At 44.6% G+C, this 18008-nt stretch overlaps 1 protein-coding gene across 3 annotated transcripts in view; it reads left to right on the top strand.

Annotated features, from left to right (window-relative positions):
* The window catches only part of LOC139750272 (uncharacterized), a 33574-nt gene extending 19295 nt beyond the window's left edge, over window positions 1-14279 (top strand). The window contains exons 2-7 of one of the 3 annotated variants that reach the window (XM_071664852.1): window positions 3808-4184; window positions 4769-4983; window positions 6400-6535; window positions 7212-7456; window positions 9576-9732; window positions 13016-14279. In XM_071664852.1, coding sequence (XP_071520953.1) covers window positions 4118-4184; window positions 4769-4983; window positions 6400-6535; window positions 7212-7456; window positions 9576-9732; window positions 13016-13083 — 888 coding nt within the window. In that variant the 5' untranslated portion in view covers window positions 3808-4117 and the 3' untranslated portion in view covers window positions 13084-14279. The other 2 variants (XM_071664850.1, XM_071664851.1) reach the window with 2 other exon arrangements.
* Window positions 14280-18008: the final 3729 nt, after the last annotated feature.

Below are 18008 nucleotides of genomic sequence, written 5' to 3' on the forward strand. Positions count from 1 at the left end.
GAAGGAAAAACAGTTTCTCTCTTGTCAAATGAATATTATATAAGAATAAGCAAGCAACACAGAAGCAAGGGAAATAGGCCTCAGCTTACCCTTGCAGAAGCATAAATGTTCCTGGTCGGAGCGTATTGCTCACATATCTCTGACCGCTACAGTGGTATCATCTGGATCGCTAGATTCCTCTTCTCAACGGAGCAAATACCGCTCGATTTCATCTAGACTTGACGGTGTAGTGCGCCGTCCTCACCCTGCCATGGGTGAAGGTAAACTGATGATCTCATGCGGGACATATAAGGATGACCTTATTAATCTCTTGTCATCACCATAGATAATCTGAAAATCGGTTGTCGACGGGAAAGCTCTGATCGTATACATGATGTCCCCCTCTACATACGTAGATCTATGAGTGACATGGTATAAACGGCACATAACAGCTGCTTAGGGAAGATACGAGAAGGTAAAGCGTTCCAAAACTCAGCGGTGTAGGGGGAGAAAACAGTCATCATAACAGTTAACACTCATATTTATGCTAACGGTTACATGCTAATAGTGTAATGCGTTAACTTGCCGAGTTTAGCGTGGTCTCGCCAATGACGGGAGGCACACAGGCAGCCAGTCCACAGTAGCAGAAGATGAAGTAATACCTATAGAAGAGAAAGAGAACCAACTTGTTGGAAAATTGGTAATAAAATGGTACAAGAGCGTAGACTGGAAAGAACCCTGAGGAACGCCGATGTTAATAGAGATGATGATCCATCCAAATCACGAAGATAAATCTGCGAGAAAGGAAGGTAGACGCGAGATAACAGAGCGAGGGAGGAAAGCCAAGAGAGCTTACCAATCAAACCCCGATGCCACTTCCTCTCTAAACCTTTCGATATATCAAGGACTCCACCACAGGATTTCCCAAAGTCTCTCAGAGAGAATGGCTGAACATTAGTAAGATTGGAAAGGATATTAAAGGTGGACCTCACCTTGGGAAAGCCATACAGACGATGAGAGAGAAGACTGTGATCCAGAAGAAGTTTTCGAAAATGGGATTTAGGAAACGACTCGAAGTGTCGGTGGACAGACGAAGACAGAGCAACAGGACGATGGCTGGAAGGATCAGATTCGTTATTAACCAAGTCAATGATGTTGTTAATAACTTCTACAGTGTTTTATGTCTGAGTTAACAAACATGTAACACGATGCATAGTCTGCCCCTTGCCTTAACGTCACTGAACATCTCAGACGACAATTTGGTGTTTTCGTGTTCAGGAACTATTTATGCATCTCTTACCTTCATGCGAGGCAATGGCAGGCAGCCGTTTGACTCATCATTGATGGACAGAGATGTGTAGTACAGTCTTGCGAAACAAAACTCAGTCTTGAGAAAAATTGAGAAAACTTCGTCCAACAGAAGCCTTTGGGAACAAAAGGTCTAGCAGAGCAAAGTTCTGTGGAACAAGATCGCGTGGAAGCAAACGTTTTGGGATAAAACCTTTTGAAATGGATAACTTTACGAGGAAATTTTGTGGAACAAAATCCTGAGGAACAAAAGCCTTTTGGATCAAAGTTCTAGGAAACAAAATCCAAATGGACGAAATTCTGCGAGGAATAAAAAGCTTGGAGGAACATTTTGAAACACCAAATATCGGAAAGGCAAAAATTTATAGAACAAAATCTTGTGGAACAGACTCTTCTGGAATAACATCCTGGGGAAATCAAATGCGGCCGTTCTTCATCTATTTCTGGCGCTACACGAGAAACTGTGAATAAATATATATATCATATTTTTCGCAGTTTTCCGTGTGGCGAGGTAACGCCAGGGACAAGCGTAGAAAGGTATCATTTGTTCACATCCACTCTCTAGCTCGCTGTCGTATATGATTTACCTAAACCAAAACATCCTACCCTCAGCCAAGCCACACAGATTTTTTTGTCTTTTTTCTAGATCAATTCACATGTCCTTGTTCAGCCCAATGACACCACGTCGCCCCTCGCATATCATTTCGCCACAAGCTGCTCCATCTCATTGCCCTGCACTCTTCCTATATAATCATACACGTAACATGATCACACTATGGCCTTTGGTCCCTCCCGATGGACCTGGCAGAAAAGTATTATATATATATATATATATATATATATATATATATTCACAGTTTCCCATATCAGCGAGGTAGCGCTAGGAACAAATGAAAAGGCCTCATTCACCCATATCCATTCTCTAGCCGTCATATGTAAAGCAACGAAACCCCACACACGCACTATTTTATACGTATTGTTATATATATATATATATATATATATATATATATATATATATTTTTTTTTTTTTTTTTTATACTATTCGCCATTTCCCGCGATAGCGAGGTAGCGTTAAGAACAGAGGACTGGGCCTTTCAGGGAATATTCTCACCTGGCCCCCTTCTCTGTTCCTTCTTTTGGAAAATTAAAAAAAAAAAAAAAAAAAAAAAACGAGAGGGGAGGATTTCCAGCCCCCCGCTCCCTTCCCTTTTAGTCGCCTTCTACGACACGCAGGGAATACGTGGGAAGTATTCTTTCTCCCCTATCCCCAGGGATATATATATATATATATATATATATATATATATATATATATATATATATATATATATATACCGACACTAAAAAACAGGACCGTGGCGGGGGGAACAACTAGCTTATTAATTACAAAAATTTAATGTGATGGGTAACCAAAACAGGAATTTTAATTGTCGGGGTTAAATTTTTAATGAGAGTATGCACAGCAACGTGTAGTTACAGTTCTAATTAAAAAAAAAAAAGTTAAAAAAAAAGTGTAATTTACGATAGGTCTGGAAATTTTTCCTAAAAAGTTAGTAGGCGTGTTTGTTCTGGTGGTTAGTTCTGTTTGAGGTATATGTTCGTGCAATGACAGAGGGTCAAATGACCCTTAAAATCTTCACCTGTAAGACAATTTTCAAATATTCTACGATACTTAATGTATGAAATAAAACAAGAGAGATTAAGATGATGCACTCGGCGACTGTAAGTGCGATGGTTCGAACCTATATCATCTGCCTTCGATGAAGACCTGATAAAAAGTATCACGTAGGTCCATTCAGGTCATGGAACGCTGCTCGACCTATAAATCAACGTCTCTGGTTCTAGCACCTAGAACCACCTCTAGACCTGTGACCGAGGCCTCAACCAGCACCTCTTGTTTCGAACCAGACACGACACTGTCTCATATTCAGACGAAAAACACGAAATTTCATTCCGACCCCATATATTGATAAGTAATTAAGTAAATTCACGCCTGTCTACAACAATGTTAGCATTATGTGAAATTTCCTTTAACTTACAACAAGTATGAACTGCTGAACTCAGAGTTTGTGTTGAACTTGATAAACGTATTTTCAATATTCAGGGTTAGGGTGGAACACTCACCCCATCTCCTGCCAGCGGAGGTGAAAATAGAGTTATTTTAATATCTCGATTGAATCTTCGTTTCCTCGCCATAACTTTAGTTATATCAAATCTATGATGTGGTATCAAAAGCTTACCTTAGATTTAGATATATCTGAAGTAGTCATATATCACTCATATTTCTGTATGAGATTTGTCTTCCCGTGATCGAATACGTGTTTCACACCAGCTGGAAAAAAAAACAAAGAAATTCGAGATTCCTACGAGATCACACTTCAATCCCGGTCCTTCGCAAAAATAAGTCTTAGAAAGCTGGAGCACCCACGTCAGCCAGGGGGGCTTGTTGTCGATTGATCCTTTTCATAAAAAGGTCTGAAAAAGCTCAAAGTTAATTCACTTCTACCCTCTTCCCAGCAGGAAGTGGGGGAAGCACCCAGACGGAGGCTTGGGCGGAGGTGGTGCCTCTCTTTTTGGATCAGCAGGAGGTGAGAGGAGGGGGCATCCAGACGGAGGCGTGGGAGGTGGGGCCTCACTACTGGGTCAGCAGGTGGTGAGGAAGGCGTGTTGACGAAGGCGGTGGTGCCTCACTACTGAGTCAGCAGGAAGAGAAAGGCGTGCTGACGGAGGAAGTGGTGCCTCACTACTGCGTCAGCAGGAGGCGAGGATTACGTGCTGACGGAGGCGTGGACGGTGCCTTAAAAAGGTACCCTCCTATTGTCGCAGGATGAGGCTGGATCAGGCGGCGGCTGTGGCCCTGCGACTCCTCCTGTTCCTGGGACTCGTGGCGAAGGGTGAGTAACCTGCATGGGTGAGCGAGTGTAGCTTCCAAGTATGAGTGAAGCCTGTATGGGTGAGCCTATCTCCTTGGGAGAAAGTTTGGTCTGTAAATATAAGCCTGGCCCGCAAGGGTACGTTTGGCCTCCATGATTGATTTTAGTCTCCAGGGATGCATCACTCCGCACCGCATGGGTGAACCTGACCTGCATGAGTAAGTCCGGCCCTGGAGGGGGCGAGTTCGGCCCTGGCTTACTGGCCCTGTTGTCCTTTTAAATGACGACCTGACTGTCCCCGGTGGACCATCCAAGATGGGAGGATGACTGGTATTCCCTTATAGCTAAGCGGACTATTTGTATAGTCCACTTACAGCTAAGCTGACTATTCATGGTGTCCCATAGCTAAGAAGTTGACTGTTCCTTGCGTTCCCGTACAGTTAAGCTGACTGTCCTTAGTCTTCCCATACAGCTAAGCTGACTGTCCCTTGTGATCTCCTACAGCTCAGCTGACCGACAGTTCATGGTGTCCCCCTACAGCTAAGCTGACTGTCCCTTGTGATCTACAGCTCAGCTGACCGACAGTTCGTGGTGTCCTCCTACAGGCTGTTGGGGTCTGCGGGTGTCTGGGGTGCTGGTGCCGCCGGTGGTGGTGTCTGGGTCGGCGGTGCAGCTGGTGTGTAACTACGAACACACACACGACCGACCCGACCCGCTCTACTCGGTCAAGTGGTACCGGGGCGTCAACCAGTTCTACGAGTACATCCCCAAGAGGGACCCGCCCGTCCGGGTCTACCAGCTCCCTCACATACACATCGACGTGAGTATGTTCCTCACTCCCCTGGGTTCCTTCTGCCGTACATACACGTTCATGCGAGTATGTTTTTTCCTTCCTGGGTTCCTTCTGCGGTACATACACGTTCATGTGAGCATGTTCCTTCCTTCCTAGGCTTCTTCTGCCGCACATACACGTTCATGTGAGTATGTTCCTTCCTTCCTGGGTTCCTTCAGCTGTACATACATGTTCATGTGAGTATGTTCCATTCTTCCCTGTGTACCTAATGCTGCACATACGTTTTAATGTGGCAGAGTTTCTTTAATGCGTGTGTATCCTTTGCCCAGCTCATACACACCCACAAACACAAACCCACCGAGACACACCCACACCACCACCACGTCCTCAGCCTTCACAGGAACAAGACGCGCCCGTCTACTCTGCAGCAGCCAAGTGTCAGCGTGGTGATCCCTCTCTCTTCCCCCACGTCAACCCTTATTCCACCCGGTGTTATCTACGAGACGAGAGATCTACATGAAATACACAAACACTCGCAAGCAACAACGGAAGTGATCGGCAGGCAGAGGGTCATTGCCAGAGCCACCAGCACACATTCCCCTAAGGGTCACGAACAGTTCAGCTATACTTCACCAGTCGCTTGGCATCACACTTGGACACAGGACCATCTCCACCGATGTCATTCTTCCCGAGCTCCCCTGCGGTTTCCCTCTCTGGTCTACCTCCCCACTCACCACACAACGGGGACAGCTGGGAGGGATGAGGAGATGAGCACGCAAAGATCACCCTTAGTCCCTCCTACACCATCTGTCATGAAGTGCTTAAAAAAGACTGGTGGTCCCAGCTCTCTCTCTCTCCCTTCCTCTCTTCCCCCACCCGTCTCTCTCTCTCTCTCTCTCTCTCTCTCTCTCTCTCTCTCTCTCTCTCTCTCTCTCTCTCTCTCTCGCCATGACACGAATCGCTTGCAACATTTCGAGTGGGAGACTGTCGCACTCGCCTCCCAACCATCACCTCCTGCCATCAAAGGAGCCCTCGGCCCCTGGGTTGCAGTTCAGCACCACCACCACATCAAACTCAACCAGGTTTTTGTAAAGGCCGCAACAAGAGCAGCCACATTCCAACCTCTATGGACGTTTTAAACAGCCTATCATGTTTGTGTGAGGAGTGTATGTCTGACACTACCCATCCTCTAGTTACAGCCCCAGAGAATTTACTGTAAATCTCCTCTCTGTATATATCCAAATCTTGGCTGCATTTAACCAATACACTGTTAACCATTTTCTTATTACACCAATAACTAAAAGTATCATTATCAAAATTCTTAATAGTATTTCATCATTATCACAAAGTAATGTTATTCAGAAGCAACATTGTCCTGGTTTATAATGTCACTTTCAGCGTCTTCTGCAGTAGTACTGACATAGTGGTGTGGTCTTCCTGCAGGAGGTAGGCAGCTCGGGGCCCATGGTGAGGCTGACGGGCGTGACGCGAGCCACCTCCGGCACCTTCCGTTGTGAGGTCATGGGCGACAAACCATACTTCGAGACGGACGACCACGCCGTCAACATGACTGTGGTCGGTGAGTGCGTCGTGGACGACGTAGACAGACGGAGAGAGAGAGAGAGAGAAAATGTTTCAGCCCAACATCCACTCTACGACCAATCTCAGCATACTCCAACAAAACTAGATATGCTACACATGATTATATATATATATATATATATATATATATATATATATATATATATATATATATATATGATTTAGAGCATATCTGGGAGCATGTGTAGGAATACTTGACAGTGTTGTCGACCCGACCTTCAATAATAACAATCAACTGTGTGATAATTAACAGGTCATCAACCTTCCTAACTCACCTACCCATCGATTCATCACGTACTCTACCATCAGGTCATCAACCCTTTTTACAACACCTATCTATCGGTTCATCATCTACTCACTACCATCAGATCAACTTCCTGTACATCATCCAACCATCGACTCATTATCTACTCAAATAATATCAACCTTCTCATATCACCTCCCCACCATTCCAACATCTCATGATCACCTGACCTGTTGTACGTATACCACCTCATCCCCTCACCACCGTCTCCACCACACGCTCACACACGCCTGAGCAGTCCCTGACAATTTACAGCAACAGTTGACTTGCGTTTAAGTCTAATTTGCATCCTAACTCTTATCAACCGCTTTGCTTTCCCTGTCCTTAGAAAACTATTTTCTTTTTCCAGATGTTCCTCACTGGGGACCGGAGATGACGGGCGTGGTGGAGCGTACGGGCGTGCTGCAGACCATGGGCGTGGTCCAGGGGTCAAAGGTCAAGCCTGGGGACATGCTGAGGGCGCGCTGCTTGGTGGGCCAGTCCGACCCGCCAGCCGACATTACCTGGAGTTTCAACTCCCTGAGCGTGTCTCCCGACACACCCATCCACCGCTCCCTGCAGGAGGACCGACGAGGTCGCCATATCCAGGTCTCGGTGAGTGATGGGGAGGAACCATTACCTCAACGGAGAAATGTAAAGAAGAGGCAGGAAAGAAATAGGAGGCAGAGGGTGTCAAAGTATCAGGGAAAACAGACAAGGAAAGTGGGGATAAGAAGAAAAAAAGTATAACGAAAACGAGGTAAAAATGTGACCTGGACAGAGATAGCAACGTGACGAATGGGATAATCATCTGTTGACATCGGTGAAATGTTCCGATACAAAAGTCTTCCTAGCATTGTGTGCGCGTGTGTGATGTTTTGAAGGCTTCGAGGAAGTAGAGGGAGGTGGGAGGATAGTTAGGTGAAGGAGAATAGAATCTGGTTGGAATGGGTGACTCCCATCACTTCCTCATACACACAAGACCGTCGCAGTGGAGGAAAATAACGAAGTTCATTGATAAACGCACTGCGCCGTCTGCCTGATAGATCACCACTACGCGCATCATATTTACAGCACTTTAGAAATCATGAATTTAGAATCACCGAGTTTCAAGAAGGTTAAACATAAGATCCAATATAAACATAAATCGACTGAAGATGAAGAAAGAGGTTTTAAAATGAACGAGATATACAACTGACGTACGAGGTTCTGAGACTTTATTCACATCTTGACTGGCGTTCAGAAATTAGTCACAGACGAATTTCAACTTTACTGGCATTCTAGACACTAAGGTTCGCCCCTGAATCTTGACTCGCACTCAGTTCTACGTTTGGGAAATCTTCTCATTTAGCACCGAGGCAACAGTTCTGCAACAGGAGGACAATTCTCATCAACTTTGGTGATAAATGACGGTCCTTCCCAGCGATTCACTGTGACATGTAATTAAGAACTCTCGTATAACTGAGAATAAGACAGACTGCCTTGATGATGGTGATTAGGGCAAGGTATATACTGCCAGATAATGGTACGTGTACTCGGATTGTGGTATATCCAACAAGAATATATATATATATATATATATATATATATATATATATATATATATATATATATATATATATATATATATATATAGCCAGACCACAGCATGTCTCGCCAGAACATAACATGCGTAGCCAGAACAAAGTATGTCTAGCCAGACCACAGCATGTGTAGCCAGAGCACAGAATGTCTAGCCACACCACATGTGTAGCCACACCACAGTATGTGCAGCCAACTGGACCACATAGTGTGGCTCCAGGACTCGTCTGCGGCCCAATCAACCATAAATCATTCAACGTATGAACACGACGATACGACCCTTGAGCACGACGGTACGACCCATGAAGTCGACGGTGCGACCGTGACCCCGATGATACGACCCTCGAGTACGATCTTACGACCCTTGGGCGTGTCGCCGTTACATCTGGCTCGGTCCTTATGGATGAGGTCAAGGCTACGTCATCATAACCAAAGGTCATTACCGTGTTAGGAGACGAGGACAAGCAGTCCTGGAAACTGGGAAGTGAGGCTGGAATCCAGAACATACATAAGGGGTCAGATAGCGGTTGCTGGATGTGGCGAGATTTCGAAAACCCTTTCTATCAGTTCATCTCTCATCATTAACTCCCTTCCCAGTGGTATGGAAGGGTAGGTGTGGGTGGGAGGACCAGGGACATACAGCCTCTTAGATCACTCATCCATATCTTCAGTTCAAGACCATCGCGTCAGTGTATCGTTGACTTTACACTTAATGTTAGCCGAGACGATACGGGTTAGTGAACGCCCTAATCAAGGCTGCTTCACTAACGTTAAACAGACGTGTATATATATATATATATATATATATATATACCCTAGCTTGAGGCAAGATATACCCAACTTATATGGTAACTTGTGCATGTCTTTCTTAAATTTTATTACTTTAGATATTATGATGATTCGTCTAGACTATCAACCCTGTTCACAGTATCTCTGCACACAAGACCCTTCCATTCTATCAAATGTCCCTCACTTTATACGGTAGCTGACACAAAACCTATATCCAGCTCAAGACTTGAACCCGGATAGGTAGGCGAGTGATTCATAGTCAGCAACGCCAAACACTACAGGAGCTTACTGACGACAGTGGTGTTGCTTCAAAATTTCGCCTCACTCATCCAACCATTAACCACCTTCGTGTCCTCACCTTCAGGAGCTGGAGACGATGGTGACGGCGTCGTCGTTCAGGCGTGGGGCCCTGACGTTGGGATGCGACGTCCGGCTCTCCACCATCTACCACAAGACAGCCAACCTCACCCTCATCCACGCCGACCACCCACAACCAGCTGGGTTCGGCTGGCTCTCTTCAGGCAGGTGTTTGCTGTGTCTCCTGGTCGTTGATCGTCCTCTCTACCCTCTGTTTTGCCACCTTCCCGTTTGTCCCTTTAATTCTCATGTCAGGCAAGAAATCCAACCAACTACAACGCTTCACACAAAACGCGATAATTCTGGTTGTTTTCCAATAGTTCCCCGTCACACTTACAGATGCATGTGAGAGAGACATCTAGCCACTGTCCATCAGTCAAGCATGAAGGTACTTTACCAAGATATTAATTGCGTGTGTTAACTTGCTCAGGGATAGTTAGAGACACTTCCAGAATCATATTCTTACGCTGCAAGACCACAGGCAGAAGTTAGACTTTTCACTATTATTTTCCTTACGTTTTCCGAGAGATTCGCTCTGCTTTTAACGAAACCTTCTGACGGTCCTGCGTACACCCATCGAGGCACGCTCAGAGCAGCTCTTTACGTCAGGTAAGGGTAAGCAAGCCGTAAGGTCAAGTCGCCTGCAGGCGTCTTCAGTCGCGTCTTAAAAACACTCACACCTGGTGACGACAAATCCCCAAAGATGGTGGAAAAACTTTTATTACAGATGACTACTGCGAACACTGTGGTTAGATTTGGAGTCTAGCCACTGGTGAAATTTACCTTCAAAATCTGGAGACGCAGGGTCTCCAGCACGGGGACTGCCATCAATCAATAATCACAACTCCTTTTCATCATCTGAAACCTGTTAATTTTTTGTGAAAGGATTTCAGTGATACATAGCTATCAAAATGAAGCCACTGTAAAAGTAGTGTGTGACACCGACACCTTTCCATTCTACCAATCGTTTCTCCCAACACTTTCTTTGTCGGGGTTCCTCACCCACACCATTACGACGATATCCCCACCAACCAACCCTCTCTTTGTAGTGCGTAAGGCACACAGTGAACGGTGTGGGAGGGGGACTGGTTTATTGGCCCTAAAACATCGAATCAAAATCAACAATAAGGGATGTGAAGCCTCCACATTTTACTTTATTTACACCTCACCACGATGGCTTCAGTTTAGCTTTTACATTTAAATATTTTCTCGTTCACTAATGATTGGATACCAACAGTGGTAAGTGAAATGCGATATAAGAAGGTAAATCTCCCTTACACTTTATGAATTTCAAGTATAAGGCTGTGGATCTCTTAGACAGCCATGGTTATGGACCTGATAGGCAACCATGGCTGCGAACCTCACAGGCAACCATGGCTGCGGACATCATAGACAGCCATGGCTGTGGAAGCCTCTAACATGTGGACCTCATGGGTAGCCATGACCCTAAACGTCGCAGGCAGTAGCCATGGACTTCAACAAAGCACCATCCCCCCATCAGGAGGAGGAGGAGGAACACGTAATATCCTCCAGTCCTCGTAATATCCACCCCATCCTCGATGTTCTCGAGATCGCCGATGTCTCCTCCGGGTATCCACTCCTTAAATTAGCCTCAAGTTGTATATCAACCTATAAAGATGCCGTCAGAAGACCAGAGCCCTGTTTATGGCGTCTGCTGTCGTATTATGGTGCTGCTGATGACACCCAAACCCTGATGGAGGCGTCAAAAGAGGCTCAGCAGGAAGGCGTCAACAGAGAGGATGAGGAGGAGAGACAGCGAGAGAAGATGAGGGAGAGGAGGAGGCAGGGGATAAAGAGGAGGGAGAGGACTGACGAGAGAATGAGAGGAGAAAGACGAGAAAAAGGGAGGGAGGAGGAATGAGAGAGAGAGAGAACTATGAAAGATGGAACATGAGGAAGAGAAGTTCTAGAGCGAAGAGGAAGATGGAAAAAAAATATAGATTGTGAAATAAGAAAAGGAAGTAGGCGAGTCAGCGAGATGAATAAAGAGGGAAAGCAAATAGAGTCATAGAGGACAAGTACAAAAGAAAATTTTGGGAATGGAGGATTAAGAAACGAGGAGAGAGAAGATATGAGAGGGAAGACAGGATAGAAAGTATGGTAGACAAATAGCGAGAGAGAGAGAGAGAGAGAGAGAGGATCTTGTAGTGCCTATCCCCAGTGGCCAACATTTCGTGGTAATGTCGTCATTTATCCCATCCAGCTGTAAGTTTCTCCTGGCGATCCTCAACCTCAGGTGGCGTTTGCAGATTCATCAGTTTCTGGTCCGTGTTGATCAGAAACATGACGATGAATTCGACAAACGATCGCTCTCCTAATGCTCAAAATTAAAGGAACTCTGACATTACCTACCACGTCAGAGTTTTATAACCTCGTTATTTAGTTTAATAGCTGTAGCTTGGTGGCTGTGAACTAGCTTTTGCATCCGTTGGTATGGCTTAAGTGTTGACGATTAGCTGCTGTAGGTCGATGCGTTGTGTGTGTGTGTGTGTGTGTGTGTGTGTGTGCGCGGGCGCGCGTTTTAATGCAACTGCATGATGGAATATCAAAATAAATTTGACCGTACGAATCATATTAATCACACTACCTTACTGCGGGTAATTCATCATGACCAAACAACGAATGTGATTACCATGATTGTAGTCTCTACAACCCACAATGTGTGAGTTTCCAGGATCTGGCTAGATTATATTGATAGCAAACTACTTTACCTATTTTTTTTTTCATAAATGTTCTCACGTCAGCGAGCTTCGGCAACGACACGACTGTGTTTGTAATGTATTTGTGTCACCTTAAGAGTGAAGAGAAATTAGGTAATGACGTTCCTTACGAATACAAAGGAATAAGATGGTTACGTCCACACGGATGACAAAGGAATAAGGTAATTACGTCCATAAGGAGTACTAAGGAATAAGGTAATTACGACCATAAGGAGTACTAAGGAATAAGGTAATTAGGACCATAAGGAGTACTAGGGGAATAAGGTAATTACGACCATAAGGAGTACTAAGGAATAAGGTAATTACGTCCATAAGCAGTACTAAGGAATAAGGTAATTACGTCCATAAGCAGTGCTAAGGAATAAGGTAATTACGACCATAAGGAGTACTAAGGAATAAGGTAATTAGGACCATAAGGAGTACTAGGGAATAAGGTAATTACGACCATAAGGAGTACTAAGGAATAAGGTAATTACGTCCATAAGAAGTACAGAGGAATAAGGTAATTACGTCCATAAGCAGTGCTAAGGAATAAGGTAATTACGTCCATAAGAAGTACAGAGGAATAAGGTAACTGCCCCTTAGTAGTATAAAAGAATTAGGTAACTTCGAGTCTAGAGATGTAGTTAGATCTCTTCTTATGCTAATATTTTTTTCCCCTACGAATGATCAGTAAAACATGCGTTCCCTTCTACCCCTCGGCCAGGTTCGTCACCACAGATGTCTCTGTTGTTACTGCTAGGCGTCACAGTGCTGTCCCTCATGGTGGTGTGACGGCGTGACGCTCCTGGCTTGTCGACGACGCCGGTGTGACGCCGTGGATGGTGTTCACGCGCCTGCTGTCATCCCATGGGGCGTGACGCTGTTACTGTCACCTATCTAGAACCCGAACCCCAACTGTGGATGCTACTGTGTTACGCTGGTGATGTGACGGTGCTCATGTGACGCAGTGACGATGTGACGACGTCGCTACCCTAGTTTGTGACTCCTGGTTCTGTTAAGATATAATCCCCCAACGCTAGCGGTGCTACTGTTGACGGAGCAACAGAGAAAAACGAACGGGGAAAGACACAGAAAAAACGGGAGAACAGTGATGATGACAGTGCCATCCTCCTTAGCAGTGTCAATTCAGGACAACAGTGATCTTCCTTGGTGTCCAGGTCAACAGATCATGCGTTCCTTCTGTTGAAATGGTCATTGGAAAAATAGCGACTCTGGCTCACAGAGAGGCCGTGCACCATGTGTGTGTGCGTCTGTGTAGTTCCTGTGGGACTCTGGTACATGACTTGGCTGTGCCAGTGTACCGCACTGTATCATTCATGCTACGTATCGTGTCTGCTGATGATGAACGAGTCGACCATATCACATGGCTTCTCCGTTTCTTTTGCTCTTAAAGGGAGGGATTATAGTCTGTACTTGAAGCCACTTCCAATACCTCTCTCTCTCTCTCTCTCTCTCTCTCTCTCTCTCTCTCTCTCTCTCTCTCTCTCTCTCTCTCTCTCTCTCTCTCTCTCGATGGTTCCCTTACAGTCAACCACAGTTCCACTCATCCACCTGCCTCATGCCCATCCCCCCCCACCCCATTTACCTAAAGAAATTCTCAAAGCCAGTTCCTTGGCGAGTGAACCCTAAATACACACATCTGCATCGAGTGGACTCACCAGGAGAATGTATATAATGAAGATATTGTCATGAATAATGTCATGAATAAAGTCGTGGATGATACATATCTTCACGTGTGTAGATATTTTATTATATTAGTTATTGCATAAGTTATTCATAAGTGATGTTACCACATGGTTAAGTCTGCATATATATATATATATATATATATATATATATATATATATATATATATATATATATATATATATATATATATATATATATATATATATATATATATTGGAAAAGATCACAAATTTGCGATTGATCAAGATATTCCCGAGTCCACGGGGAAAATGAAACACGAAAAGTTCCCAAGTGCACTTTCGTGTAATAATCACATCAGGGGAGACAAGAGAGAGATATAAGTCAGTTAATATACATCGAAGAGACGAAGCTAGGACGCCACATGTTTACCAAATGGCGTCCTAGCTTCGTCTCTTCAATGTATATCAACTGACTGTTATATTTCTCTCTTGCCTCTCCCCTGATGATGTGATTATCACACGAAAGTGCACGTGGGAACTTTTCGCGTTTCGTTTTCCCCGTAGACTCATAGGAATATATATATATATATATATATATATATATATATATATATATATATATATATATATATATATATATATATATATATACATACACGTACATATATACGCCACACACACACACACACACACACACACACACACACACACACACACAGATACCGAGAGGAAGCGCGTGTGGCGAGGAGCAGCGTGCATATTGAGAGGTACCATCTCTTTGAGAGGAACTACTAATGCGAGAGGCATTATCATGGGTACCCGGGTGAGGATGAGCACATGTCTGGCAGCTTCCTACACTCCATATCATACATCCACAATGATTCTACCAGTCTCACACTTGGCCGTTGCTGTAGCAAATCTACAATGATTCTACCAGTCTCACACTTGGCCGTTGCTGTAGCAAATCTACAATGATTCTACCAATCTCACACTTGGCTGTTGCTCTCGCACATCTACAATGATTCTACCAGCTGCCAATCACACCCATGGACGTTGTTCTCGTACCTTTCAGAGAGATCTTAACCTCTAGGTGATAAAGAGCGTGACTGGTGACCCAGTACAGTGCTAAACAGAGCGGAGGACACAGACATGATGAGTAGTGGGTACTGATGACTGCAGATTACTGGAATGGTCATAGTTTGAAGAATATCCATTTTCGTTTTGTATATATATATATATATATATATATATATATATATATATATATATATATATATATATAGACAAATGTATGTAACCCTGGACGGCTTCGAACCCTGGACAAGGAGTCCATCTACCTCGGACACACGGAGGTCAAAAGACACATATACTAGACTTCTAGTGTTTTTACGCGTGTCCCAACCTTCTCTCGGTGGGGACAGCATGCACACACACACACACACACACACACAGAACAATAAGACAACTCCATGAAGTATATTAACAGGTGTCTTCCCTCTTATTGTCGATAAGGCGATGTACCATGACAAATAAACATATCTGTACCTGTATTCACATGACTGTCAGTACTTCCTGCACTCAGCAATGAAAAGATTCCTTTCCTGCACATCGGAATATGCAGGAATATTAACTGGTATTGACCTTTGCTTTGTAGTAATACTTTTGTGTGTGTGTGTGTGTGTGTGTGTGTGTGTGTGTGTGTGTGTTTTGGTAGCAGTTCTTGTAAACATATACTGTTAAGATAATCAGACGACTGCTTTTTTATTTTTCTAGATACTTTATATTTTTTTAAGTGGTCGAGTATCTCCGTTTATGTATGGGGAGGTGGTGTAGGATACCTCCCATTATTGCCTCAACGTTTCGATGTGAATCCATCAAACCGTCTTCAGGAGCGTCTGGAGAGGATCGGTGGAGCAACTGGGAATCGACTACGGGTAGCTGGGCGAGGCTGGGCAATACCAATAGCCTGACGTGCATGTAGCTACATGCACGTCCGCCTACGGGTAAACATCAGTGTATGCTTCAACCGAGGCCTGGACTTTATGCGGACTTTGTCCGTGACTGGAGCTCCAACGTAATATATCACATGCCTCGGCTCGGCCCAAATGACAGCACTCTCCTCTCCCTCTCGCAGTATACCACGTTGATCTCCCGCGCCACACAGCTTTCTCAGGATTTACCAACACGTCTACCCTCCTTCGTTCACCGTACCCTTCCTCTGTTTCTCTACGCCGCGATGAAGCGAATATGAAACGACCTTCATCAGTCCGCGAAGGATCTTGCTCATCTGTCGAAGTCGGCAGCGGGAGATGTGGAGGTGTTGTGTCTCTGGGGAACATCTTGGAAGGGGCTGCTGCTTTCATCCTCGTTGGATGATTAAACACGACGAGTGACGGTGCATCCCGTAGCTCCTCATTACTCGCTGTGCTCCCAACTGCAAATTGCCTCACCACGGTTCCTGAATAGAAACCTGGATGACGCTCCGGTCCTCCTGATGTGCCTTTGGACTTTAAGTAACTCGCCATAGCGGTTACCCTCAGTGTTCTGTCATGAAAACCGATTGATCCCAGGATATTAACATTTTTAAGTGTTACATTAACATTGGACTTGTGGTAATAGCTTTATAAGTGTGTTACTAACGGCACTACTTGATCATCTCTTATTCATACGACAAGATAATGTATTTTTCTAAGTTTCTTCATTACTCTGGTTTTATAAGTATAAAGTATTTAGTTTATTTCTCATCTACTATCCCTTCTGTAAGTATCAGCTGTAAGTATGAGGAACGCAACTCACTCCCCATCCACTATCCAAGCTGCGAGTATGAACTCTCTCACCCGCTCCTCAAGTGTGAGTATGGATCATCTGTCTTGCTTCTCAGTGACTCACTAACCCACACACGCCAGACATCACCAGCTCACTCCAAACCCCACAACCCCAGCTGGGGTGAAGCTCGACCTCACTCGTCATCCACGACGTCAGTATCAAAGCCCGAGCTCACTCCTCGCCTACTTACTACCCCGTCTTTCAGTATCAAAGATCATAACTTCACTGCGCGCTACCCCAGGCAAGACCAGCTACCTGCAGCTTCACGGGAGAGAGAGAGAGAGAGAGAGAGAGAGAGAGAGAGAGAGAGAGAGAGAGAGAGAGACTCTTTGGCGAACAGCTGCTATGGAAAATGGTTCTTTAAATCAGGACATACATCACCATGAGGACAGATGAGAAAACTGGTCCAGTCCCTTCCACGGCAGATGATCCGGCGAGATTAACTACCAGTGAAGAGGTAGTGTTTAAGTCCTCCCTCTCGCTACTGATACAGTTGGTACCGCATTACTCTAGTCCGGTGGCTGTGTGTTTCATTAATCCCCTCAGGTGATGATCAAGAGGTTTTGGTAACACCTCAAACATATGAACGATGATTCGATGTCATATGATGTCTTTGATGCATATTTAAGAGGGGATACCTCTCACCACCAAGTCGGGTCGTGCTCGACTTGGCTTAGCCATCTTCTCGAAGCAAAATTGAGGAGAGACAGGTCTCGAGCGATACCCAGGAAATGGATCACATCCAAGTAATGCTCCGAATTGTCGATCGAATAATTTACTACATACCGGTAAGGCAATTCCCTCAATTCCGAGGGAAGTAATGCCCTCAATAACAGCAAAGTAATGCCATGAATAAGAGCCAAGAAATGCCTTGAACACCAGCCAAGAACTGTCCGGCAAACCAGCTAATTAAGGCCCTAAACTCTAGCTAAGAAATGCCCTGAATATCTGCCAAGTATTTTCTTGCATTTCAGCCAAATGTCCTGAATACCAGGCAAGTAATGACTCAAGTATTGGTTGATGTCTTCAGTAACCCCCTGAAGATTTATAACAAACATTAAAAAACAGAATCTATTCCATAGATTAACTTGTAGGTATACCAAATTACGGAAAAGTTTTTAATTTCCTTTCCTTTAAAGCTTATGTCACGGTAAAAGTCCTCAACTAGAACATGAACGCAAAAAGAAAAACTCTTTAGAGAGAGAAAGAGCGAGAGAAGCA

The sequence above is a fragment of the Panulirus ornatus genome, chromosome 9 (assembly GCF_036320965.1).
Source record: "Panulirus ornatus isolate Po-2019 chromosome 9, ASM3632096v1, whole genome shotgun sequence".
Lineage (NCBI taxonomy): Eukaryota > Metazoa > Arthropoda > Malacostraca > Decapoda > Palinuridae > Panulirus > Panulirus ornatus.